At 38.5% G+C, this 24,247-nt stretch overlaps 1 protein-coding gene across 2 annotated transcripts; it reads left to right on the plus strand.

Moving 5' to 3' along the window:
* Positions 1 to 5,161: 5,161 nt before the first annotated feature.
* On the plus strand, positions 5,162 to 6,847 carry LOC122734113 (CCR4-NOT transcription complex subunit 2-like). 2 transcript variants are annotated; one of them, XM_043974815.1, is made up of 2 exons: positions 5,162 to 5,221; positions 5,273 to 6,847. In XM_043974815.1, the coding sequence occupies exon 2, from the start codon at positions 5,285 to 5,287 to the stop codon at positions 6,845 to 6,847; it is 1,563 nt and encodes a 520-aa protein (XP_043830750.1). In that variant the 5' UTR covers positions 5,162 to 5,221; positions 5,273 to 5,284. The 2 variants fall into 2 exon arrangements, with proteins under 2 accessions (XP_043830750.1, XP_043830749.1); XM_043974814.1 differs by having other exon boundaries at positions 5,189 to 6,847.
* The last annotated feature ends 17,400 nt before the right edge of the window (positions 6,848 to 24,247 follow it).

A 24,247-nucleotide genomic window follows, 5' to 3' on the forward strand; every position in this document is an offset into this window, starting at 1 on the left:
CAGATCAAAACATCAATAAATTCAGATCAAAACATCAGTAAATTCAGATCAAAACAGCAAGATCTTCCTTACAGTTTGTTACAGTAATTTAGATGCTCTAGTATTAATTTAATAACCAATTAATTCAGTATTGCAATAACCAACTTATACTTTGTCTACTCATATAATAGAAATATGCCATGAGACTTATAAGTAGGATACATCAAACCTGAAAATGAAACTCAAATATTCAGGATCCCAGGAAAGCTTTTTTCCATCAATTAATAAAGTCTCACAAATCACAGTAGGTTTGGACATAACTATTATCAATATCAAATTGTCATTGCAACAAATTAGCTTACAAATGAGTTAGCAGGCCTTCTAAATCACACAAGTGTTCCTTGAACATGTGCACATTATATCTTGAAAATATTTTTTAAGAGCCAGCTTGAAATTTATCTTGATGTTAACAGGAATATTAACCAAAACTTCATGAGATAAAATACCTTTTAAATGCTAAATCTCTCTCTTTTTTTCCAAAACATATCACTAGAAGTAAAATAATAATAGCATGACAACATAAGAATTAGCAGGCAGGTGACAAACCTGAGCATTAATGTACCTGGTCATTTTGCATATTGAGTAATGACATAATTAGACTGAAAACAGTAAAATATTACATACTTGCCTTCTCATATCTTCTAGGTTATAATAAGAAATAAAAATTTAACAGGAGACACACACATGAGGTTTCACATAAGGACTTTCTCCATAGCTGATACAATTGTTCACCAATTTATACTTTTTAAGAAAATTTAGAAACATAATACCATAAAACAACATTAGGAAAAAAATTTTATACACACACACACACACACACACACACACACACACACACATACATACACACACACACACATTTTTCTTTTTTCTTCAGAATATACTCCATTTCTCCAAAGAGCAGAGGCTTCTGCCCATACCTTAGAAACCAATCAGATAATGAATTGAGTTAAAGTGTACATGCTTTTTGTTGTCCCCAGCAGGTCTCCCAGGCTTTTGTGGCCTGCAAGCCTTAATGCAGATAGGCATGGCCTGCTTTACCAGAAGTACTTAATTCAAAGCCAAAGGCTATCCTGAGGCAGTGAAGTTAAATGGTTAGTGACTTTAAAAAAAACCACATATTTTTCTTTGAAACTTTTACACATTACAAATAATTCTTGATTTTAAACTATTCTACTAGAAAATGTTTTAAGAGTAGCAATATATATATATATATATATATATATATATATATATATATATATATATATATAATATCAAAATCTTAGGCACTAAATGCTTATCAGATGGCTCTCCTTCCCCCTGCCCCCCATAGCAGAAACTGCCAAGAAGAAAATGTAGAGGGGGGCTTTAGCACATATGGTGACCTCCATTTGATTTTAGACCCCTGTAACCATTTTGGCTGTTACAGTTCCAACATATTTTATCATTTTAAAAATTATTCTGGTGCAAAGATCAATCATTAAAGATTACTTCCATATAATAACTAACTTTATAAATTCTCAGTAAGAACATTCTTATTTAGGAATTTCACAAGCTCTTCCTGGCAAATTTACAAATTAAGGGGACTCTAGAAGGTCTTTTTCTCTTATTTTTTTCTTTGTTTCAAACAATGATTTACCAGTTTTCCCCTTTATGTCCACAATCAATTAACATAGTCTATTAACAAAAATGGGTAGGAATCTCATATGATTTACAGTTATTTCCAATTTTAACACATACACTAATTTAAAAGTTACTTACCTGGGGCAGCTAGGTGGCACAGTGGGATAGAGCACCAGCCCTGGAGTCAGTCAGACCCGAGTTCAAATCCGGCTTCAGACACTTCAAGTCACTTAACCCCAATTGGCTTACCACCCCCCCAAAGTTACTTACCTTATACTTTGCAAGATTCCATAAGCAAATAAATCTCCCAATCAACCTCAACTATTTTCAGACTCACACAAACCTCTTTTTTTCTTTTCTTTTTCTTTTTTTTGTTGTGAGCCAAGGAAGTGTTAAGTGTTGTTACTGCCAGGTTTTTTAAAGCCACAATATATCCCCCCCCCTTTTTTTTTCTCTCAAAAGTTTCCAAATGTTTACTCTCATTTATCTGTTCACTCTGTCAGTGCAAACCCGGGCACACCATTCTTTTCTGCCCTTTACTCTTTTCCTTCCTACATACTTAAACTTTCTTTCTACTTTCTTAACTTTCTTAACTACTTAACTCTTAATCACATTACTTCAGACCATGTTGGTCAGCAAACAGCTTGTTAAACCACCCATTCCCCCTTTTTATTTAAAACAGAATCAACTTCCTCACACATTCTCCACGTGCCTACATCATCTGAAATTAGCAAAATGAAAGTAAAGCCAATATTTTACTAAAAACCCTATTTTTTTCCAAAGTTAGACCCAGGGGATGCTCTTCATTAATCTGGCTATTACAAAATTCATCTGCTACCTAGGAACTCCATGATTGCTTACTGAACAGTTTTAGAAATTAAGGCATCATATACTCAGCCTTTTCAATGTCTTCCAGCTATTAACCTTGTAGGATTAGAAGGGTTAATGTAAAGCATAGAAAAGCAATCACATTCTAATGCCCAATTCAGACTCTGAATAGATCACAATGTAAAAACATCCTGCAGTCAGATTCTGACCTTCCCAGCTTGTCTATAGCATGGGAGGCAAAAGGATCTTAGAATGAGCTTTATCAGTTGAAAGGAAAAAGAAAGGAGACTTTCTTTCCAGAGAGACAAGTACAATGCTTGCCATACACAGAACACAATAAAACACACAAACAGACAAACACCTGTGAGACAGCACTCTCAATGTTTAGGTTATTTTTTCCTGTCTACCTTACTAGAGCCCTGGGTGTGAGAGAGATCCCTGGGAGGAGGAGAAGAGGTAGTGAGGAGACATGGAATTTACTGACAGCCAGGCTCACAGGCTAGGCTTCCTTATAACAGAAGGAAACTTCTGAAGGGGAGAGGCTTTTTTTTTTCCTTCTGCATGGTTCCTTCAAGTCAGAGTTCAAATTTAAGGTCAACAAAGATAACATATAGGGGATCTCTTTGAATTTTCATTGTGCCTGCAGGGTAATTCCTAATGCAAAATCTTGTTATAATTTAGGTTTCTATTTAATGGCCATAATTCTTGGAATTCCAACTGATAGTACTGCTAGGCAGTGTTTGTAAGGTTGAATTAAGCCTAATTGTTCAATTTGCGTCTCAGAGGGGAATCCTTCAGCATACTGCCTCCCTGTCCCAAGAGAAGTAGGGTTGTGTGAGTTGCTACCTGGATATTGTCCCTGTGTCCAGGGAAATATCAAAAACTGAATCCATCATTCTCTTTGATAAACTCCCATATCTTTGATAAATTGCCTTCTCAGGTTCTGAATATTTTCTACTTTTTGAGGCAATCATGGTTAGTTGACTTGCCCAGGGTCACACAGCTAGTGTCTAAGGCCGTTTTGAAGTCAGGTCCTCCTGACTCCAGGGCCTGTGCTCTGTCCACTACCCCATATGTTCCACTTTCTCTGTTCTAGTGTTTTTCCATACTGCTGTTCCAAATCTTATCAGCTAATGTTAATATGAACGTAGGCATCACCTAGATTGAATGGAGGTACCTTATTATCCAAAAGTATTTTTTTATGAAACCCTAGGTTAATAGCAATTAGGTTAATAATAAAATGCCCTTCGTCTGAACTCCAAACTGAATCCAGATAGGTAGCTGATAAAAGTCCTACTTGATGACTTCTTTACTCAGGATAGTAAGTCCCCATCTTATGGGGATATCTGAGCGACCTCATCCTTTCCAAACCATTTTTTGGAATCCTGAAATCTTATAATGATGCTTCCATATTCCCCCCATACTTGTTAAAACCAAAATTGTTAAACTGCCTTTGCCTGTATCATACTATGGAAACTGATAACACTCTGTTACCCATGGAAAAAAAACCACCTCATATACCCTCAGGAAGAGGGAATCTTTGAGCCCTTTTGGGAAGGGTCTCCACATGATCATGGTTCTTTCTTCTTGGGACAAAATAAATGGTTATTATGTTTTTCCTCTCCATTCTCTGATCTGGTTTATGTGAGGTACTTACTTCTGGTAGGAGAGGCAGAAATAGCCTTCTCTGATCTGGATAGGAGATATTACTGATGTCTCTGACCTGTTTATTATCTTATAGGAAGATGGGTATGAAAACTGTATTTCATTTTTCAACACTAGAAAGCCCCAGAGTTTGGATTAGAAACGCCCCTCAGGTTCTGATGTTCTAGGTTCTAAGGACCCTCTCTGATCCCATATTCTGGCCTCAGTTTCCATTCCCTATTAGGACATTTACACAAAGGATGACCTCCCAGCTCTGATAATAGAGTATGCATGTGATCTGCAGGTTCCAACATAACCAGGAAAGGTAACTGGCAGCCTCAGCCTTGAGTGTACTAATAACCATCTGAGCCGTGCCATTTTGGGTTCTAATGACAATCACCATAAATTGGGTCAAGGTATAATTTTTATTTCTTATTATTTCAGTCATATATAAGGCTCGAGGTCTTTCATATCACGATATCAAAATAGAAGGTGGACCCCTTGAGAGCTCTTTACACATTTGTTTTCCCAGGGTGATAGAGACCCCACCTCTGTCCTTGCTGTAGAGGCCATGGGCGGGCAGCAGAGGCAGCAGCACTGGAGACAGAGGCTGCCCAGGAAGGCAGGAGCAAGAGGCAGAGGCTTAGGCAGTGGGTGGTGTGTGCGCATGCGCGGGATGATGCCACCCTCTTCCCCTCCGCACACACTCACGTGCCCACACATACGTGACCACACCACGGCACGTGAGGCTTACAACTCCACGCCCCCAGACCCCTCTCCCTACCATCCCAGAGCACTAGACCCGCAGCTCAGCAGTTCTGGCCATTCGCTGCCCCCTCTGAACTGAGCCTGAGAGGGGGCCGGGGCCAGGGCGGAGGTCAAATGGTAAAGGTCCTGCTCCCAGCAGCCTCCTCGGTTGATACAGCGCCATCTTGGATGCCTTAACAAGAAAACTCTTGCTGGGGAGCACTTGGTGGGAGGAGCTTCCGGTGACACGCCCCTCGAGTGACAGTTCTGTTGAATCGCCTCCAGTACTGAGAGGAAAGGACCCGCCTCTGCGGTGAGTACTGATGGACAGACCTTGTCTGAGCCAAGACACTCCCACGCGTGCCCTTCCCAGTGTCCAGATCTGCGTGTGGGGACAGAAGTGACAGAGGTGACCAGCAGCATGTTTGGTGCCTCCAGAAGCAAGTCCGTAGAGGGGGTCAACAGGGACAACCCTGAGGAGAAGAGGTCCTACAGCCAGCCTGGGCTCTTTGCTCAGGGGCCAGGAGAAGGCGTGCTGGCATCCCCATCCAGGCCAGTGCATCTGTCTACCTTTGGGGCGAGCTTATACGGGCCGCATAGGACAGTAGGCCTTGCGGGCAGGGGAAGGGGCAGCAGTACCCATCAGTTAAATCGCAGCTCATCCCAAGGCACTGGGTTACCAAGCCACCTCTCCCCAACAGCAGGGGTCCCAAGAGGGTTGCTCCAGTGGCCTCCACCTCCCAGCAGGGGCATATTACCTGTGAATCTCAGGAATAGGAAGAACCAGTCCCAGGTGGGCCAGGGCACTGGAATGGCCAGCAGGTCAAATAGCATGAGCAGCTCAGGGTTGGGTAGCCCTTACAGAGGCTCACCAAGCATGATCTCCATGCCAGGGCAGCCACCCTCCAGACAAGCTTTTCCTGTGAAAACCAAGTCTGGGTTTCGAATGAACAGGAATAAGGCATTTGGAATGAAGAACTCTCTGTTAAGTGACATTTTTAATGCCAAAGCTAGAAGTGAAAATGTTGCAGGATTGGACCTTTCAGATTTCCCACCACTGACCAATCCAAACAGAAAGGAAGGAAGTGGTAACCCAACTCCATTTGTAAGCCCCTTAGCTGCAGGAGCTCCTCATGTTAGAAAGGTAAAAAAACCAGCAAGCGAGCAATCTCAGGACATTTCATTACACAAAGAGGATTTTCCTGCATTGCCAGGCTCCAGCTTTAAAGATCCAACAGAGAGTAATGAGGACAGTGAATCTAATTTGTATACACCTGGGAAGACATTTTCAAGTCCAGATGGACCTAAATCCCCTGGAGATGAAATTTCAACAGCACAAAGCTACAACCAGCAGGAAAAAGGGATCCAGGTGTTACCTGATGGTCTGGTTACTAACATTCCTCAAGGGATGGTGAAGGACCAATTTGGGATGACTGGCTTGTTGGCATTCATTAGAGAAGCAAAGACAAACCCAGGAATGGAACATCATGCATTAGGAAGTGACTTTACAACACTAGGCCTCAATCTCACCTCTCCTGAAAATCTTTATCCCACATTTGCATCACCCTGGGCATCTTCACCTTGTCAGCCTCAAGACATAGACTTCCATGTTCCATCTGAGTACTTAACGAACATTCACATTAAAGATAAGCTGCCTGCAGTAAACCTGGGCCTATATGGAGAAGATCTGCTCTTCTATCTCTATTACACGAATGGAGGAGACATGTTACAGCTTTTAGCAGCAGTAGAACTTTTTGACCGAGGTTGGAGATATCACAAAGAAGAACGAGTATGGATCACCAGGGTCCCAGGCATGGAGCCAACAGTGAAAACCAGTACGTCCGAGAGGGGAACATATTACTTCTTTGACTGCCTTAGCTGGAGCAAAGTAGCTAAGGAGTTTCTTCTGGAATATGATAAATTTGAAGGAAGGCCTCATATGCCCTCATCTGTCAAGTACAACCCTGCTCAGCACGCCTTCTAAAGACTTCCCTTTTCTTGGGCTGTGGCTGTCTCAGCACAATACTCAACAGAACTGCAGAACTGATGGGGCTCATTCCTTGAGCTTCTGGCAATTGGCTTATGCGAAAGGTCACCTTTTGAGGTCCTGTCTTACAACTAAATTTGTCATTGTTTTTCTCTATTTGAGCAGGGTCTGAATGTTTCCACTTCTTTTGGACAGCAGACATTGATATGTAATGATAAAAAAAAAGTACACTGATAAAAGTTTACCACATAGTTTCCAAAATGCAAAAAAGAACAAAAAAAAAAAAGAAAAAACACACAGAACAAAACCAAACAAAAATTTGACAACAACATTTGTATTGTTCATTGTAGCACTATTAGTAGTTTTCAAGAGTTTGTGCATTGTTATGTGAAGATTCTTCTTGTATTTCATTATGAAACATGAGCAATGTCTCCTTCCTTCCTTTTGACTCCCATTTGTTTTTAAAATGTAGTTTTTCACCAAGGTTAAATGCAAGTAGTGCAAACTGTTTACAAGAAAGATATGGCCAAAATCTCAGGATGGTTTCATTGGGTGTGTAATTATTACTGAGCTTCACCTTTCCCTAATGAGGAAAACACTGTCCAGTCTTTGTTATGATATTCTAATAAATGTCTACATTTTTTTTCAAAATTTTTGGACATCACATGAATTAAGGTATGTGTGTACAAATGTGTATATGTTGTCATATATATATATAACATCTGTTTTGGAAAATGTTGGTAACATTTTAATTTCTATGGCCTAGTATTCTGCAAAAAATCTTATCATTAAAAAATTCATGTAATACCTTTGTGAAAGACACCTATTCACAGTTTCCCTGCTGTGTAAAGATTTGTTACCTCCTTTTCTCTATAGAGCTAGGACCTCAGCCCCTACCTTTGAAACTGATCAGATAACAAGGTTTAAGTTAAAATGGGAAGCCTTTCTTAGGTCCCAAGCCTTTTGTTGCTTGCAGGTAAAGAATCTGGCTAAATGCTGACAAGGGTGTGGCTCTTTTCACAGGATTTAAATAATTCTCAGTTTGGTTGGCACAAGGAGATATGTATTCTTCCATATTATTAGCACATTAACCAATATCCAATATTTTTATCATATCCAATCCTTATGTAACATTAGATTTATTGTCTTCCTAGAAATTTATTCTAAAAGGTTGGTAGACATGATTAAATAGATTATTATCTAACTTTACTAGTTGGAAACTGAGTTTTCCCCTTCTCAGGTCCCTTGTTCCAGAAAATGATTTCTGTTGTCTGAACCCTCCCACCTATAGCATATCTTGTTTTCCAGGACACTGTAACATCTGACCTTTGCTACCTTGAAGGCCCTTTTTAATCTGAAGGCCCCGTGTCTCCCATTTTCTCTGTTCTAGTGTCTTTCCATACTGTCATTCCAAATTTTCAGTCTAAAAAGCCCCAGAGTCTGCATTATAAATGTCTGTCTGTGTTAGATGTTTTAGGTTTTAATAACTCTCCCTGATCCTATATTCTGGCCTCAGGTTCCACACACTATTAGTACATTTAGAGACAGGATTAACTCCTAGCTCTGATATACAAGGTGAATGTGATTTGCAGGTTCCAACATTGCCCCATGAAAGGTAATTGACAGACTCAGCCTTGAGTGTGCTAGGGACTATCCAAGATATGCGATTTTGGGTTCTGAAGCCAATCTTGCTAAATTGGGTTCAAGGTATAATTTTTATTTTTATTATTTCAGTTATAATTATAATGCACATAGCTCTTTCAATGTCATGGAATCAAAATTAAAGTCATCTCACTTATCTCTTTCAATATTTATGTTTTTATGAAAAATTTCTCAATAGTAATTTTTATTAATAACAATAGGAACAACAGTTTCCACTCAATAAAGAATTACTTGAAATTGCATTTGTTTACGCATGTGTTGTAGTTTGGGGTTGGGGGCTTGCATGGCCTTAAAATGGCCAGTTCTCACTAATTGGCCAATAGTAGATCCCAACCCAATCCTCTTGCACATTTTGGGTGAGTGGATGGGCTCAGAATGAGTAAGTGTTTCAATTCTGGACAGAGACCCTGAAGATCATACCCTCCCAGACTGGTTCTTTTTGTTTGTTTGTTTGCTTTTGTTTTTGTTTTTGTTTTTTTTTTGTACAGGGCAATGAGGGTTAATTGACTTTCCCAGGGTCACACAGCTAGTAAGTGTCAAGCATCTGGAGCCAAATTTGAACTCAGGTCCTCCTAATCCAGTGCTGGTGCTTTATCCACTGTGTCACCTAGCTTCCTCATACAGATTCTTTTAAGAAGGGAAACTAGGCCATCTTTTTCTGGAATTATTTGTACCCTTTAATAACTGAAAGGGCATTTCCTTGCTAAGACCTGGTAAAGACCTAAGCTTAGAAAGGCCAAGGTCTCCCCCTGCATCTCGAGCCATTTCCAGTTGTACTGATCAATGTCTTGCCACTGGATTCCCATGAGCCTGGAGGAGAGAGTGATGCTAGTGACTGCATAGTTCTACCTCACTCAAATCCAATTCACTTGCATGTCAAGACATCACCCTCTTGAAGTCACTGGTCCTCTTCTAGAAGGAAGGATGAACCCCAACAATCTCACTGAGTTCTTTAAAAAGTCTAGTTGGAGACATAAGGGTCTTTTGCTTTTTTTTTCTTTTAGTGTCTTTATTTTTGTACTTGTCCTTGTCTGATGCCCAGTAACATTTGTGTTGGAATAAGGAATGATGTCTTCTGAAAAATGTACCTGCTTATTTTTTTGATTAGTAAAAACTGTCCACAATTTGGGCCCACACAATGTGTTTGTGTATAAAAATTATTTTATGAAATTATAAGTATTAATATGAAAATATGTATGAAAGTATATGTGTATGTATATGTATATATATGTATGTGTGTATATATATATATATATATATATATATATATATATATATATATATATATATATATATGAAAATGTGATATTTGAGTTTTCCCCTTCTCAGGTCCATTTGCCCAGAAGATGATTTCTGTTGTCTGAATCCTCCCACGTAGAGCATATCCTGTTCTCTAGGACACTGTAACATCTGACCTTTGCTAACCCTGAAGGCCCTCTTCTATGGGTACTGCTAGTTCTCTCATATTCAACTCCATGGCAACTCTGAGATCTGACTCTCTGTGATTACTGAAAATCCTCCTGTTTCTAAAAATGTCCCTTCCCAGTCCCCATACATCTCTCCCCTTTTGTTCTCTAGGCCCTCACAATTCTGGCCTTGTACATTCTACAGCCAAATCGAGCTTAAGCTCCTGAATGTTAAATTTTGTTCAAACTGGTACTAACAATGGGCCATTCCACATAGCAAACATTCTCTAAGGTTTTTGTTGTTGTTGTTGTTTTCTACAAGAGATAAAATTCTTAATTTCTTTTTAATTTTTTAAAAATAAAAGTATTTTATTATTTTCCAGCTACATGTAGAGATAGCCTTCAGCATTTGTTTACATAAGATTTCCGATTTTCAAATTTTCCTCCCCCTCTCCCCCTCTCCCCCAGACAGCAGGCAGTCTGATACTGATATAGGTTATTTTTATATATATATATATATATATATATATATATATATATATATATATATATATATACACACACACACACACACACACACATATATATATATACACACATATATATACGCACATATATATGTATATGTGTATGTGTATGTATATACATACATATACACATTTAAACATGTATACATATATATGTGCATATACACATACATAATATTAAACATATTTCTGCATCAGTCATGCTATAAGAGAAGAATCAGCACAGTAAAGAAAAACCTCAAAATAGAAAACCAGCAGCACCAAAACCAAAAGAAATAGTATGGTTCAATCAGCATCCATATTCCATAGTTCTTTTTTTTTTTTTTTTCTGGATTTGGAGAGCCTTTTCCATCATGGGTCCCCTGGAACTTTATTGTACCATTGTATTAGTGAGAAGAATTCAATCTATTACAGTTGATCAACACATAATGTTGATGATACTGTGTATAATGTTCTTCTGGTTCTGGTCTTCTCACTCATCATCACTTCATGCAAGTCCTTCCAGGCTTCTCTGAACTTCTCTCTAAGGTTTTTAATCAGAATATGGAACTTCAGAGGGAGGACGTGTCCCCCAGCTAGGAAATTCAGTGTTCTCCGTGCCACCAAGTAACATCGATCCTTGAAAGGTCTCAGGAAACCCCAAAGAGTCAGTGTTCCAAGGGGCAGGTATTTGAGATTCTGAAGTCAGATCAGAAAGGATTTTTCATTTTCTTTTTATATTAGAGGGCTATTACAATGAACATGAATCTTATTACATCCAAACTTTAAAAAATAACCAGTGTCTCTTCTAGGTCCCTAGCATTCTACATGTTATTTACATGTAATTGAATAGTGTTTTTCCCCACTAAGTATATATTTGAAGTAACTTTTGGCTTTTGTGACATTTCGCATCTGAAGGCCCATTCCATAGTATATAATAAAGGTTGTCAGAGCCCTCACAACTAGGGCATATGGGAAACTGGAGGATAGTCCAGCCCTGACCTTTGGTGTTCTCTCATTGATATATCTATGATTTCTTCTAGAGGTTTTCCTCAAACCCTTCATTTCTTCTCCATGGCTTCTCCAAGACCTGAAAGTGTCCATTTTCCAAGCCCATTTCTTCAAAGAATTATCCCCTTTATCTTCTGAACATCTTCTATTGTCTCAAGAGTTGTCCTAGTTGAGTTTTTAGTTTCTTTGTTTTTCTTAGATAGCACTGATGCCCAATAGGCATTTGATTGGCACCAAGAAATGATGTAGAACAAACTCGACCTTCTGACTCTTCTAGCTCAGGATTGCGGGATTATCTGGTCCAAGATTATAGTCAGGATCTATTCAAAATTGTATATTTCCCTCAAGATCAGATATGCTAGCTTCCAAGTCAAAGACCTGTTCAAAGATTCTGACTTTACAATCCATTCCTCATTGTTTTATTCAAAGGTGGGGCCTACTTCCGTGCTTGGAAATACCGTGTTCTAAGCTCTAGCCTTCCATCAACTTACCCACCTTCAGGATACATAGAATCCCAGATAATGTTTTCTAAGGACCTTCAGAGAGAGGAGATTCTCATATCTAGACTAACATCCTCTTAGTAACTATTCTTGGTTTGGTGGGTAAGTTTTTTTCATATTTTTATGTGAACAAGACACTTGAGTTTTACTCATAGACTGATTTGCAAAGAGTTATCTTCTCATTTTTCAATTCTATGTTACATAACTCCTTGTTTAAATAGTCTAAACTGCTACATGGTAAATATGGAGAGGTGTCTCCATCAATGGAGCAGCCACAACAGATTAAATCTATACACTGTCTCTCAACTACTTAGAACATTCCCACAAGAAAGGTCTTTAGAATTAATGCATAGGTAGAATAAATGCAATAGAATTATAAAATATATAAATTCTATTAACCTATAAAAAGAGAATAAATGCAAATGTAGAAAATTCTACCTTTGTCTTATTTTTTGTAAATTAAATGGACAATCAATTGGCCCACTCAGAGTATACTTAGAAAGAAATTCTTCCTAAGACCCCCTTCCCTGGTAGATGGTTTTTGTTCTCTGAACCCTCCAAAGTATATTATACAGTGACTTGGACCGCACCATAAGATCTGGCCTTTTTTTTTTTCTTTTTTTACCTTAAGGGGCATCTTTTGTCTGATCCCCTTCTCTATGGTGTAAGGGCTAAAATTCTAGCTATACTGTCTAAAATATCTAATGAGTGGTTGCCAATAAATTATAAGCTTTAGCAAGAGTTAGACTTTTAAGCATTTATTGAGGAGAATAAGAAATTGGTAAAGAGAGAGAGAAAGGCCTAGTTTCATCTATCTATTAAAGGGAGAGCACATTTCTAGCCGCCTTCTCCACCAGAATCTTCAGGAAAGAGAGTGAGCCAGTGCTCCAGCCTCCCCCTTCCTCCTCCCACAAGCCAACTTCACTTCCTGACACCAAAGAAAGCTGCATGGTCCTGCCCTCAGAGGCCCTCTCCTCATGGCGGAGCTTTTCTACAGTAAGTCTCCAGCAGGTGGCATCATTCCAATCGTTACAGTGGGCATTACTAGCTCTCTCATTTTCATCTCCATGGCAACTCCCCGACCTGACACTCTGTGTGCTCACATCCTCCTGTCTCTGAAAATGTCCCTTCCCAGCCCCTGTACATCTCCCCCGCTCTCTTCTCTATGCCCTGACCATTCTGGCCTTGCAGATTCTGCCATGTCATCCCGTTTCTGATCCTGAATTAAAAATTTCCTTCACACTCATACATTGTATGTTCCATGAGCCGTCCCCCATCTATTACTGGTTCTCAGCTTTACAATTAAAATCTGGGCATTCAGAGGCAGGACTTATCCCCCAGTTAGGAAATTCTGTCTTCTCATTTCCAGGACCCCTCCAGCATATATACTTGAAAGGACCTGGGAAGCCCCAGCTTCAGTTTTCCAAGGCACGATGACGACCATAAGCTTTGGTTTTTAAGACCATAGCCTCCTATCATCTTTTTTTTTTTTTTTTTTTTTTGGTGAGGCCAGTGGGGTTAAGAAGTGACTTACCCAGGGTCACACAGCTAGTAAGTGTTAAGTGTCTGAGGCCGGATTTGAACTCAGGTCCTCCTGAATCTAGGGCCGGTGCTCTATCCACTGCACCACCTAGCTGCCCCTCCTATCATCTTTAAGCATTTTTCTTTCTATTTTCATTTTTAATAGAATTTTATTTTCCAAAATATATGTCAAAACAAATTTTCAACATCAATTTTTTTAAAACTTTGTGTTCCTACTTCTCTTCCCCCCTCAATTTCCACTCCCACCCACAAGAACTCAAGCAATTAAAAATAAATTATACATGAGTAGTCATGGAAAATTTCCCATATTTGCTAGTTGTGAGAGAAAACAGTCAAAAAACCCCCAAAACTTCAGAGCATTTTTCTTTCTATTTTCATTTGATAATTATTAGAATGCCCATGCATCTTAATGAAAGGTACATTTCTATTATTATTATTATTATTATTATTTTTTTTTTTTTTGGTGAGGCAATTGGGGTTAAGTGCCCTACCCAGAGTCACACAGCTAGTAAGTGTCAAGTGGCATGTCTGAGGCCAGATTTGAACTCAGGTCCTCCTGCATCCAAGACTAGTGCTCTATGCACTGCGACATCTAGCTGCCCCTGAAAGGCACATTTCTAAACCTGACCTGTGGCTCTTTTTAGTATCTGAAGGGCTACACCTTCATATTGTTGAGGAAATAGGCTCTCCATTCATTGAATTCATAAAAATATCCATAATAGGCATGAACAAAGCAGGACTGATAGGCAGTTGCCTTTGTTTTGGTGTCCAAGTGAGCTCAATTTCAGGGCAGGTTTTCTGGCTTTCCAAAAAGTAGAGAGTGCTTTCAACTAAGTGTTTTGGCTGTGTTGTTGTGAAAGGGTGATCTGTATACAAGCATCGCTATGGCCGAATAGAAATGAAATTGGCAGAAAGAATTGATTGTCTCCTCAAAATGTTCTTTGTTTTTGAAAGTCACTAGAAATGTGCCATAATTGAGGTTACTTAGAATGTATATAAAAAGGTCTCTTTGCCATTTATAATATTTTGCATTCTAAGGCTCCTCTCAGACCTGATTCATTCAAAGGTCAGAAGTTTTGTGTCCTCAAGTTTGGTTTACTCTCATAGCCCCATTCTAAACAGGGACATTCAGAGTTGGACTTATGCCTACCTAAAGTTCAATCTACTAATGCTCAATTGACCTTAAGGGGAACTGTCATACCAGGCATTCAGAGTGCTAAGGACATTCTACCACATGACATTTTGGTTCCAAAAAATGCCAGCCTATGATTTGTAAAGTTGATTTTAAAATGTTTTTATTGGACATTTATTAAACTGTATGTATCAGTTTACATTGATCTGGAAATATTTTTTCTTTGTCTAATGTAGCTTCAGTAATTGAAAGCCGAGCTTTTTTGTTCAAAAAATGTATGATGTTCATTTTCAGTAGTAATCATATCAATGGTTATCAGAGAAGGATAGTATGTATGGCATTTATTTCATGGCGATTGTATATTTCAATGCCTGGGATTTTTTCAACCAAAAATTTTTCAGTCATTTCATCAAAAATTTTTGGATGTGAGGTGGAAGATGTGATTTTTTTTTTGTTTCCCAAATGTATCTTATAAAGTAAATTGAAAGAAATGATTGATATCATTCAGAAATTCTAAATTCTTCTCTTTTCCTTATTTACCTAGGATAGGAAAATATTTTCCCCACAAAGAATATATTTAAAGTAATGCTTGAAATTGGTGACATTTTGCATTTGAAGATGCATTCCACAAAATATAATGTCGATTCTCAGAGCAATCACAACAGAAGTCTTCTGTCTTTAGAAGTCATTAATTCATATCACCAAAATGTTAATGTCCTCAAATAATACTATCAAGAGCTATCTTTATCAATAAAGCAATTGTAGAGGTTTGCATTGGATTTCATAGACAGATATTTGGGCTTTGTAAGATATTTGAGGGGCACATAAAATTGATAGTGCTTTCATTGAAATTTTAAGGCTCTGTGGATAAGGATGTCAGATGTTTTCTTTTTTCTTTTTGCGTCTCCAATGCATTCTAAAAATTAAATTAGGATTTAGGTTTGATGTCGTAAGAGGACTCTGACTCCTTTTTCTCTTTTTCAAATGATCTAAATAGTTCAATATTTGGACCAAGTAAGAATCTATCTGAGAATGCCTCCTTGACAAATGTGTCATTTTCTCTTCCATGGCCCATTAAGAGCCAGTCATTTCTGTTGCAGGACATTCCAAGATCTGCCTTTTGGAGTCTCAGGGCATTCTCTGCTCTGATGTCCCTTCTGCAGAGTGTTCTCCTACCTCCTACCTTCTCTTTACCATGGCTACACCAGCCTATGTGCTAAAACCCTCCTATTTCTCAGTGTCCATTCTCAGCTCCTGAACCTCTCCCCCTATCCCATGTCTAGTCCCTCTGACAAATGGCATTAGAGATTCCATGGATGAATCAGGCTCAGGATTCTACATTGAAAGTTACCATCCAGCCCACATACTCTGAGTTTGAGTGCCCACCATGATCACCTACTCTGACTTCACTTTCCCTTCTCCTTTGGACATTTAGTGGCAGCTATTAACTCCTACATCTGATATATATATATAAATATCTATCTATCTATCTATCTATCTATCTATCTATCTATCTATCTATCTATCTATCTATCTATCTATCTATCTATCTATCTATTATTCTCTCTCTCTCTCTCTCCCAATCTCCCTCTCTCCCTCTCTCCCTCTCTCCCTCTATCCTTCTCTCCCTCTCTCCCTCTCCTTCTCTCCCTCTCTCTGTCTCTCTCCTCCCAACTCCTTCCAGTATTCCCACTTGAAAGGTTCCTAGATGCCTAAACCATTCTTTTTCTAGGCAACATCTAAGACATGACAGTTTTCATTCTAAAGTCACATCAGGAGAACTTGTGTCAAGTTCTCATTCTTCATTTAATTAATGGGATCATTTTTACCATGTAAATTGGTTTTACAGATATAGTGGCTTCCAAACTGAAGTTTTCTTTCTAAAAGACTCTCTGTAATGAACATATACCTTTTGTGTCCAAAATTGCTGAAGATTCAGATTTCTTAATAGTAATGGAAAGAGCAGCCTTTAGTAATAAGGTACAAATGCAACTCCACTTGTTCTGGTGTTCACATTTTGGGGGATTGAGGCTTTTTGCCTTGCTAAAACTTGCACAACAATCTTAGCTAAAATTTTGGTAATTTATTTAAAATGCCTAGTGCTTTGTTTTGTTTTATTTTTGCTTTTTGCTGCAATGAAAAATCTTTCTTCATATGTTGTAAATTAATCAGTGAATGCCAATATTTGGGGTACTAAGAATATTTGTTATTGCTGAGTTGTTCAGTCCTGTTTAACTCTTTATAACCCCATGGACCATAGCAGACCAGGTCCTTGCCTTTTATCTCCCATTGTTCCACATACTCTGTCCAAGTTATTGCCATGACAATTCATCTCTTCCTCTGCCATCTGCTTTTCCTTTTGCTTTCAATCTTTCTCAAAGCAGAGTCTTTACCAATGAGTCCAATCTTCTCATTATGTGGCTAAAGTATGGAAGGTTCAGCTTTGGTATATGGCCTTCTAGTGAACAGTATGAATTAATCTCTTTTCGTATTGAGTGATTTGATCTTTCTGCTGTCCAATGGACTAAGACTAGAGATGACAATCGGTCTTTGATGTGGGTAATATTTTGTACTCTGAGACCCATTCAAGAGTAGATAATTGGTGCCCTTAGAGCCCTCTCAGCTATCCCCTACAGTAGTTTATGTGACATTCAAAGTTCTGACCTTTGTCTTCTAAGAGATTTCTTCTCCCTCTAATACCACTACTTCTCAGTATTCTCCTTCATCTCTTTTATATGGCTACTGCAAATCCCATTATTCTGTGTGCTCAGATCCCATGGGTTCTGACCATTTCTTTGATCAAGCCAAGAACAAGTCCTTCTCTCTCTGTTCTAGTAAGACCCAACACTGACTTTCTGGCTTCTATACCTCATCTACTTGAGTATTCTGGGGTCAATATTTCCTTCTAGCTCAGACATTCTAAATTCTATGTGTGTTACACAGTCTAATGTTTGGGCTCCATTTGCCATTACAAATTGAGGCCCTGAGAAGGAATTATTGACCAGGAAAGAGGACATTCTCATATCTAAGCTCTCATCCACCTGGTGCATACTTCCTTGAAATTTGAGTGAAAGCCCAGATATTCAAGGTTTTAAGGACCTTCCAAGTCCTGACAGTTGGGCTTCTCAGACCTCACCCTTCAATGATCTACAAAGTTTATATTTCTTAAAATTGATACCATCAGTTTCACAATACACAGGAACATTAGTAATATCTGGATTTTGAAATGTAAGTCTTGACCCTTATCAGTCTTCATTATATCACACCTTGTTTTTTTGTTTTGTTTTGTTTTTTCCCTTTGGAAGAAGACCCTCTATTCATTAGCATGCTTAGGAATATCAATAAAAGTTTTTAAAATTTTATTTTTAGCAGTTTTTTATCTAAGAAAGAAGACTATGTAATTTCATTTTTATTGATGTGCATATTTTTTAGGGTTGTTGACTTTTTTGTTTTTTTTTAGGAAAGATGGCTAGTCAAAAACTAGAATGTGCTTTCATGATATCCTTTTGCATTATGTTCAAGGATCTGAGATTCTCTTCTCTTCTCTTCTCTTCTCTTCTCTTCTCTTCTCTTCTCTTCTCTTCTCTTCTCTTCTCTTCTCTTCTCTTCTCTTCTCTTCTCTTCTCTTCTCTCTGTGTTCTAGTGTCTTTATATATTGACATTCCAAATTTTACAGGCTAAAAATGCCCCAGGGTCTGCATTAGAAATGGTCATTTGTGTCAGATGTTCTGGGATCTAAGAACCCTTCTTGATCCCATATTCTGGTTTCAGTATCCACTCCCTATTAGTACATATAAAGACAAGATTGATTCCTACTTCTGACATAGAGTATGCGCGTGATCTTCAGTTTCCAACCATCTTCAGGGTTGAGTGCTCTAGAGACCGTCCAAGACATGCCCTTTTGCTTCTAAAGCAATATCATTCTAAATTATGTCAAGGTACAATTTTTATTTTTTATAATTTCAGTTATAATCACCTGGGTCAAAATTGAAGTCTTTTCGCTTATAAGCTCTTTAAATATTTGTGTTTTCCTATGAAAAATTTCTTGATAGTCATTTTTATTAATAGCAATAGTACAACAGTCTTCACTGAATAAAGAATTACATGAAATTGCATTTGTTTAGCTGTGCACGTGTTGTAGTTTTGGGTTGGGGGATTGTGTAGCCTTAATATTGCCAGTTCTCACTGATTGGGCAATACAAGATCCCAACCCAATCCTCTTGCACAATTTTTGGGGGTTTGATGGGCTCAGAATGAGTGTAAATAGCAAACGTTTCTATTCTGGCCAGAGACCCTGAGGATCTTGCCATCCCAAACTGATTCTTTTAAGAAGGCAAGCTAGGCCATCTTTTGCCTGAATTTTACCTAGCCTTTCATTACTGAAGGGGTATTGCCTTTCTAAGACCTGGTAAAGACCTGAGCTTAGAAAGACCAAGGGCTCCCCCTGCATCTGGGGCCATTTCCAGTTCTCCTGATCTGCGTCTTGCCACTGGACTCCCGTGAGCCTGGAGGAGAGAGTGAGGCTGGTGACTGCATAGTTCTACCTCACCCAAATCCAATTCACTTGCATGTCAAGACATCACCCTCCTTAAGTCACTTGTCTTCTTCTAGAAAGAAGGATGAACCCCAACAATCTCACTGAATTCTTCAAAAAGTCTGGATGGCGATACAAGGGCTTTTTGCTTTTCTTTCCCTTTAAGTGTCTTTATTTTTTTTCTTATCCATGTCTGATGCTGTGTTGAAATAAGGAATGATGTCCGTTTAAGAAATGTACCTGATAATTTTTAAAATTAATAATATCTGTTCAAAATTGGGGCCCATGCAGTGTGTGTGTATATGTGAAATTATTTAAATTTTTTTTGGTTGTTTTGTGTTTAAAATATATGTTATTGGTGTAGGTAGGTGGCGTAGTGGATAAAGCACTGACCCTGGATTCAGGAGGATCTGAGTTCAAATCCGACCTCAGACACTTGACACTTATTAGCTGTGTGACCCTGGGTAACCCTCATTGCCCTGCAAAATATATATATATACTTTATTCTATTAATTATTTCCCAATTCCATTAAAAAGATTTAATATCCACTTTTTAAAATGTTGAATTCCAAATTCTCTCCCTCCTTTTTGCCCCTTCCCTCCCTCTTGAGAAGGTAAAGCAATATGATATTGATTATACATGTGAAGTCATACAAAACATATTTCCATATTAGTCATGTTGTAAAAGAAAACACATACAAAAAATAAAATACAAATAATATATTTCAATATGCACACAGAGTTCAAAAGTTTTCTTTCTGGAGATGAGCCTTTCTCATCATGGGTTCTTTGGAGTTATCATTTATCATTTTCTAGATCAAAGTAAGTAAGTCTTCTAGAGTTATTCATCATTACAATATTGCTGTTACTGTGTACAGTGTTCTCCTAGTTCTGCCATCTTCATTTTACATAATTTATATAAGACTTCCTAGGATTTTCTGAAACTATTCTGCTCATCATTTCTTATGCAGCTATAGTATTCTATCACAATCACATACCACAGCTTGTTCAACCATTCCCCAAGTAATAGGCAAACATCACCTTCCAATTCTTTGCCACCACAAAAAAGAACTGATATAAATATTTTTGTAAAAATAGTCCTTTTTGCTTTTTTTTTTTTTTTTGCTGCTTTTGGGATATGGAAGTAGTAGTGATATTTCTGGGTCAAAGGGTATGCATGGCTTTATAACCCTGTGGTTGTACTTCCAAATTATTTTCCAGAATGATTGGACTAGTTCAACTCCACCAGTAGTGCATTAGTATCCCTGTTTTTTCATATACCCCTCCAATGTTTGTCCCTTTCCTTTTCTATCATGTTAGCCAAACTGACAGATTTCATCTGGAACCTCAGCATTGTTTTAGTTTGCATTTTTCTTTCTTTCCTTTTTAATCATAAAAGTATTTTATTATTTTCCAGTTGCATATAAAGATAGTTATCAATATTTGTTTTCATTAGATTTTCAGTTCCAAATTTTTCTTCCTCCCTCTCTTCCTTTCTTCCCTCCCTTCCCTACCCCTTCCCCAAGACAGAAAGCAATCTGATATAGGTTATATATGTATGATTTTAATGGATTTTATTAAATTGTCCATAAGCACTTACAAATACCATGATCTGCAAATATTCTGTGTCTAATAAGGTTTTAGTAATTAAAACCATATTTTTTTTTTGTTAAAAATACACTATATTCATCATCGATAGTAATGATATCAATGGCAGTCTGTATCAAAGAAGGATCTTCATAAAATTGCATTTCCTTCATGGTGCTTCCATATTCATTGTCTGAGAATTCCTACATCAAAGAGTTATCAGTCATTTGATCAAACATTTTGCATGTGAGGTGGAAGATGTGATTATTTTTTTTATTAGTCTCCCAAGTGTATAATATACAGTAAATTGAAAGACATGATTCATATCATCCAGAAGTTCTAAATTCTTCTCTCTTCATGATTTGCCTCAGACTGGAAAACATTTTCTCCACAAAGAATATATTTAAAGCAATGCTTGAAACAGGTGACATTTTGCATGTGAAGGTCCATTCCACTGCAGATCATGTAGGTTCTCAGAGCCCTAACTGCTATGATATAGTGAACTTGGGAGGGCACTCCAGTCCTGATGGTTGGTGTTCTCTCCAATATCAGGTGTCCATTCTCCTAAGGGCTGCCTTTATTCTTTTTTTTTTTTTTTTAGTGAGGCAATTAGGGTTAAGTGACTTGCCCAGGGTCACACAGCTAGTAAGTGTTAAGTGTCTGAGGCCAGATTTGAACCCAGGTACTCCTGACTCCAGGGCCGGTGCTCTATCTACTGCGCCATCTAGCTGCCCCCAGGGCTGCCTTTATTCTTTCATTCTCTTGACTACAATTCCTCAGAGACTTGACCTTGTTGCTTCTGAAATCATATTTCTTCAGTTTTCCTCTTTAGCTTTTAAACTTCTCTCTTGGTCTGTCTGTCTCGCTGTCTATATATTGTAAAAAAATATAAACTGCTGCTAATCTGAAAAAATTTAACTATAAGCTATCTGTAAGCTTTTAATTTAATATGGGAAGAACCAATTGGGAGGCTCCCCCTCTCCCACTGCCTCTCCCAGCCTGATTAGGAAAAGATCAGGAAGCTTCTTTTCAATTTAAGCAAATACCAGGGTTCACTGAGGTGAATAACCTTAGAAATAAGAATAGAAAAGAAGTAGGATAATATGACCTGACTGCGTTTTAACTTTCTCCCTGCCAATGTGAAATCTCCTCCCATGTCTTTGGGTTGTGGGTTTGACTGGCCACTGCCAGTGCCACCAGCGCTTACACCCCTGAACTCCGTCTCTGTACGGCTACTTGCCTTGCACTCACTACCACTCCCCTTTTAGTTGAAAGCTGCCCTCATTCAACTCACTGGAAACCCCTTCTTTTCTCATCAGCAGCCTCTTTCCTTCTCCACTCCCCTGTACTGCTTCTCTTAAGACTCCTTTTTCTACATCTTCACTATGTCCTCTTCACTACCTCCTTTCTCAGTCCTCCTTTCACTGCTCCCTTTCTCTGTAGCGTCCCCCTGCATCTCCTTTCTCAGTCCTTCTACTGACCACCACTCCTCTTCACTACTTCCCACTATCAGCTGCGCCCCTTCCTTCACTCTAGCTGTCTCTCACTCTGTAGCTGCTTGCCCTATAGCGGCCACGTTGCCTTCTCCACTCCTTTCACTCTTCCTCTCTCACTGTAAGCCACCTCCACTCTCCATAGCATCCCCCTCACCTTCTAACTTCCCTGGTATATAAAAGGCCTCTCTCATTGGGAATCCAGGGCCAAGCCCACACACACACCAAGCTAATTGGTTGGCAGCCCCAGGCCAGGGTTAAGGCCCGCTTGGGGCACTGAGACTCTGTGCTGGGTGCCCTGGAGCCAGGTGCTGGGTAGAGGAAGCTGTGCATATCCCTGCTGAGCTGGGCACCAAGGCCTCCATGCACATTCCTGCAGAGAAGGGCGTGGCCATGCGAGGCTTATGTGCTTGGGGCCGTTTCCAGGAGAGCAGTCATGCTGGGGGAGGGGCGGCCCCTTCAGGGCACCTGAGGATAATTTTAGCAGCTTACGGTATCTATCTTTGTATATATGTATCTATCTATGTATCTATGTATCCATCTATGTATCTGTCTATATACTTATCTAAATCTATATATCTGTATCTGTATCTGTATCTCTGTCTGTCTGTCTGTCTGTCTGTCTGTCTCTCTGCTTCAGTCAGTCCCACCAGCTGACATTCCTGTTTCTATAGGCTCACTCAATTCTGGAATCTATAGTGTTTATTTACAATATGCTCAGATATTGTAGCTTCCTTGTCTTTTTTTTGTTTGTTTGTTTTGTTTTTTTTAGTGAGGCAATTGGGGTTAAGTGACTTGCCCAGGGTCACACAGCTAGTAAGTGTTAAGTGTCTGAGGCTGGATTTGAACTCAGGTACTCCTGACTCCAGGGCCCGTGCTCTATCCACGTAGCTTCCTTGTCAAATACTTGTTCAAGCATTCTGGCTTCACAATCAATTACTGAGTATTCTACTCAGAGTTGGGACTTCATATTATGGAGGCAAATTCCATCTTATAAGCCTTAGTTTAGAACAATCTTGCCTGATTTCATGCTTCCTCAAATTCCAGACAGTCAGTTTTCTGTGGAATATCACAGATAAGAGGTTCTCATATCTGAGGCAACTGCTTCCAATAATCTGGGTGAGTTTTTTTTTTCATTTGTTTTCTTTTTTTGCTTAAATTTGATTTATCTTATTTTTTAAAAATCACTGGCATCTTTCCCATACATTGATTCCAAACATAAATCTCCTCCCCTGATCAATGCTTAATTAATATAGCCAAATTGTAATGCCCCCAAATACTGAATATTCATTATCATAAATACTACTGTCATGACCTATTTTTTTCAATAAAGCAATAGTAGAGCTTGGCATTGGACCCATGGCATTAGAGATTCCATGGCCAAATCAGACTCAAGATTCTACATTGAAAGTTACCATCCAGCCCAAATAGTCTGGGTTCCAGTGCCTTCCATGATCACCTACTCAGGCTTTACTTTCCCCTCACTATTCAGACATTCAAAGGCAGTTTTTAACTCTAAGTGATAGTCTCTATCAATGCTCTCAACTATTTCCATCATTCCCACATGAACTCCTTCCAGCATTTCCCCATGAAAGGTTGCTAGAAGCCTAAAATTTCTTGTTCTAGGGAACATCTGACACATGACCATTCTCATTCTAAAATCATATCATGAGAACTTGTATCAAGCTCTTTTCTTTTCTTAATTGGATTATTATTGCAATGTGCATTGGTTTTGCCAATATGGTGACCTTCACTGAGAAGCCTTCTTCCTAAAAAGCTTTCTGTACTGAACATCTAATTTTTGTTTCCAAAATTGCTAAAGATACATTTTTCTTAATAGTAATGGAAACGACAATCTTTACTAAAGTAAGATACACATGCAACAGCACTTTTTCTGGTATTCATATTCAGTGGGATTTAGGCTATTTTTGTATAACCAAAAAAAAAATCACAGTAACCTTACCATAAATGTTTGCCAGTTTATTTCAATATCTATGGTGTTTTGTGTATATTTTTTGCTTTTT

Source organism: Dromiciops gliroides, chromosome X (assembly GCF_019393635.1).
Source record: "Dromiciops gliroides isolate mDroGli1 chromosome X, mDroGli1.pri, whole genome shotgun sequence".
NCBI classification, from domain to species: Eukaryota; Metazoa; Chordata; class Mammalia; order Microbiotheria; family Microbiotheriidae; genus Dromiciops; species Dromiciops gliroides.

What these genes read in the sequence shown, in the direction of transcription:
- LOC122734113 (XM_043974815.1), top strand. Translation starts at nt 5,285, where the DNA reads ATGTTTGGTGCCTCCAGAAGCAAGTCCGTAGAGGGGGTCAACAGGGAC.